This window comes from Mustela lutreola, chromosome 7, assembly GCF_030435805.1.
Source record: "Mustela lutreola isolate mMusLut2 chromosome 7, mMusLut2.pri, whole genome shotgun sequence".
Taxonomy (NCBI): domain Eukaryota; kingdom Metazoa; phylum Chordata; class Mammalia; order Carnivora; family Mustelidae; genus Mustela; species Mustela lutreola.
The window spans coordinates 59,273,776-59,277,292 of NC_081296.1; the positions used below are offsets into that span (position 1 = coordinate 59,273,776).

The following is a 3,517-nucleotide window of genomic DNA, read 5'->3' on the forward strand; positions in this document are numbered from 1 at the left end:
TCAATTAGTGTGTGCATTCCATTCTATTGTCTAGTAATTTTGTTAAATAACAAGCTTCTCAATGTATGGGGAGGGGGGAACCCTTCATGGATATCTATAAATATTTCATTCTGTTGAAATATTTTAAATTCTCTTTCTGGGAGAGGTACAATGATCTTAGTGTCACTTCCTTAAGCAGAGTAAAATTTAATCAACAACATTTCTTTCCCACAAATGAAATAACATCATTAATTGTAAGTATTTGGGGAGACTTCAGGCCTACAAAATAGAACTTAATCAAAAATCTCTGGTTACCACTATAGATAAAAGAATCTTGCATAATGAATTCTAAACATGTTTTTCATAACTAATGCAATAGTTTAAGAGTCAGCTTTGGTAGAACCTGAACAAGGAAACATACGGTCATGGTAGAAAGTAAGAAAAGATTTAGAAATGATAAGGAAGTCCTTAGTGCTCACTGAGAAGTTTACAAGAAAAAAAGGAATACACATAAGAGATTTACACCTCTTACATTAGATAGACCTATAGGAAAAGGCTGAAAGAGTAGAATATGTTCAGAAATTCAAACGCAAAACTGATTTGAAAGTCAACAGACACTGACATGGCAACCAGGGTCAAGATTTTCAGAGCCTGACTCTCTGATAAATTTTGTTCTAACCCTGGGCTAATGCAATCACCTGGGTTATATATAGTGCAACAGAAGGGATTAAAGGCAATAATGCTAGTAATCCAATCTAGCTATAGCTATAGCTCTCACATAGGATTAACAATTTATTACACTACCAGATAGAGGAGATAATCTAGCAACAAAGAGAATTAAAACCAAGGTATAAACTCAAGTAAGCAGATGGAGGATAATATAAATGCATAATTTGTCTAGCTGTAGAATAGTCTGTTTAATATAGGAAAAACATCAAACTTTATTATTTACTCAATTACATGATGACATTCCCTTAACCATGTAGGTTTCAAAGCATGCATTATTCACTTTTTAGCACTTTGACATACAGGGTATCAAAGAAAAACATGACTTCTAACTTAATGGTGAAATAGATACTATAATATCATAGTAGATTTCTAGACATATAACATGTCCTAAGTGTAACGGATTTTTCTGAAATTGCATAATGTCTTTTTTACAACCAGCATGAGGGAAAATCTGTGATTTTGTATCTTCAAAGCCATCCGTTCATGAAATCTTCCTGTAACACGCGAGATGACCACACAGTCTCCTCATTGCCACTTTCATCTCTTTGTTCCTGAATGTGTAGATGACTGGATTCAAAAAAGGAGTGATAACTGCATCAAAAATAGCAAGATACTTATCTAGGTGTGATGTGGGAGAAGGCGATGTGTAGAAAAACATCAGTGGCCCAAAGAACAAAACCACCACAGTGATATGAGCTGACAGTGTGGAGACAGCCTTGGATGAGCCACCAGAGGAATGTTTCCAAACAGTAAACAAAATGAAGATATATGAAAAGACCAGCAGGATAAATGAGACAACAGAAATGAGCCCACTATTGACAGTAACCATGAACTCCAATTCTTGAGTGTTTGTGCAGGCAAGCCTGAGGAGTCGGGGAAGGTCACAATAAAAACTATCCAATACATTAGGGCCACAAAAAGGCAAATCTACCACAAAAACTAATTGAACCAATGAATGGATGAAGCCAATGACCCAAGAAGTGACTAAAAAGTATAGACACATCTTTGGGCTCATGATGCTCAAGTAGTGCAGAGGCTTACATATGGCCACATATCTGTCAAAGGCCATGGCTATAAGCAGCACCATCTCTGTGCCCCCAAGAGCATGACTAAAGAAGATCTGCATAATACATCCACAAAAAGAGATGGCTTTGTGCTTCTTAAAAATATCACAAATCATTTTAGGGGCTGCAATTGAGGAAAACAACATATCAATGACAGAGAGGTTAGCCAGGAGGAAATACATAGGGGAATGCAGATGAGCATCCAAGGTTACAGTGAACACAATGACAAGGTTTCCCATCATGCTTGCCAAGTAGAATAAAAAGGAGAAAATGAAAAGAAGAAGTTGGATCTCCCATGAATTTGTGAGTCCAAGGAACACAAACTCTGATACTACTGACTGGTTCATTCTGTCCATTGCCTCAGACACAAGGATCAGGTTTCATGTTTCCCTAAAAGAAGAAAGAAAATTTTTTTTAAAAAAATGCCTAGGCAAGTATTGGTGTTCACAAAAGGAAGCCTCCTGCCCATGGAAACAGTCATCATATTAAAAACTCCCAGAGCCAAATAATCTTCATCACATATACACATTAGACTTCTACTTATAGGAGCCAGCTGGTTCCCAATGCCAGTATGGATTTAAAATTGCTACAACTAAAAGAATTCCATCCCTGGACCTGTTTCCCTTCTGTTTTCTTCACTATCACATGGCTATTTCGTATTTCCTCCTGCCCTGCATTCTATCAGTAACATACAAGGTCAATTTCAAAACCTTTTGAATAGATAGCATTTCCACCATTCATATGAGCAAACTAACAATCCCTCATACACAGCACATAGCTTTCAAAGTCTCTGTCCATTAATCCTATTGCTTTCTTAAACTTTAAACATCTTCCTTCTTTCAGCTTTCAAAATTTCTCATTCTCTACTGTCCCAGTTTTCAATGCCCAAGTTCAAATGCTCCCTCCCTTGTGAAATCTTCCAAATTTGCTTCAGTCTCTACTCTCTCTGCACTGTTAGCATTGATTTCACTCTGCCTCTCCTGATTATATGTTTCCATTTCTCAAATTAATGGGTAATTTCTTGGATATAGGAATCATCTAAGTTTATATGAGTACCCTCCACTCCATCACAATCACCAGTGGTGGCTAACACAATGAGTTAATGAATACTAAACATTGGTTGAATGAAGGAAGAAATCAAAGGGATTGAAGAATGACTCCTGCAGTTAAGAGAGTTTATCATAATCTACAAAAGTTCCCATTGATTATACATTTTGTGGTACCAGTCAGGATTACAGGATCCCAAACCTCATCATGCAATTGTTTAAATACATAACATAATTATTTCACAAGAGAAGTCTGTCAACAAATGCAATAAGGGATCTCAACTATTAATTTCAAACGGGAAAGATATTTTATCTTTTAATTATATTCCAAAAAATTATATTCCAAAAAAAAATCACAATTTCCAACATAACACCTGAGGCAAATAATCTCCTCCACTAGTAGACAGACAGACAAAGAGAGTCATTGAATACCCAAAGGTAAGAACTCTTCCACATAACAGTCTTTTTTCTTTTCCAAAATACATTTGGAATGGATAAAAGAGCAACAGGAAAAGAAAACTGGTGAAAAGAGTCAGACAAATCTGTGTCTGCAATTGAGAAAGGGTCACGATTGAGTTAGAGGGATAATGGGCACACACACACACACACACACACACACACACACACAATGAAGAGACAGTAGCCAAATTGCAGCATGGGTAGCTAGGATGCAATTACAGTTCTTTAAGGATAAAAAAA

General features: G+C 36.4%; 1 protein-coding gene across 2 annotated transcripts; it reads right to left on the reverse strand.

The window, feature by feature from the left end:
- LOC131835284 (olfactory receptor 4F15-like) lies at nt 1–2,128 on the reverse strand. 2 transcript variants are annotated; one of them, XM_059179643.1, is made up of 2 exons: nt 1,222–2,128; nt 1–23 (listed from the first exon to the last, which is right to left on the reverse strand). In XM_059179643.1, the coding sequence occupies exons 1-2, from the start codon at nt 2,126–2,128 to the stop codon at nt 1–3; spliced, it is 930 nt and encodes a 309-aa protein (XP_059035626.1). The 2 variants fall into 2 exon arrangements, with proteins under 2 accessions (XP_059035626.1, XP_059035625.1); XM_059179642.1 differs by lacking the exon at nt 1–23 and having other exon boundaries at nt 1,190–2,128.
- Between the last annotated feature and the right edge of the window lie 1,389 nt (nt 2,129–3,517).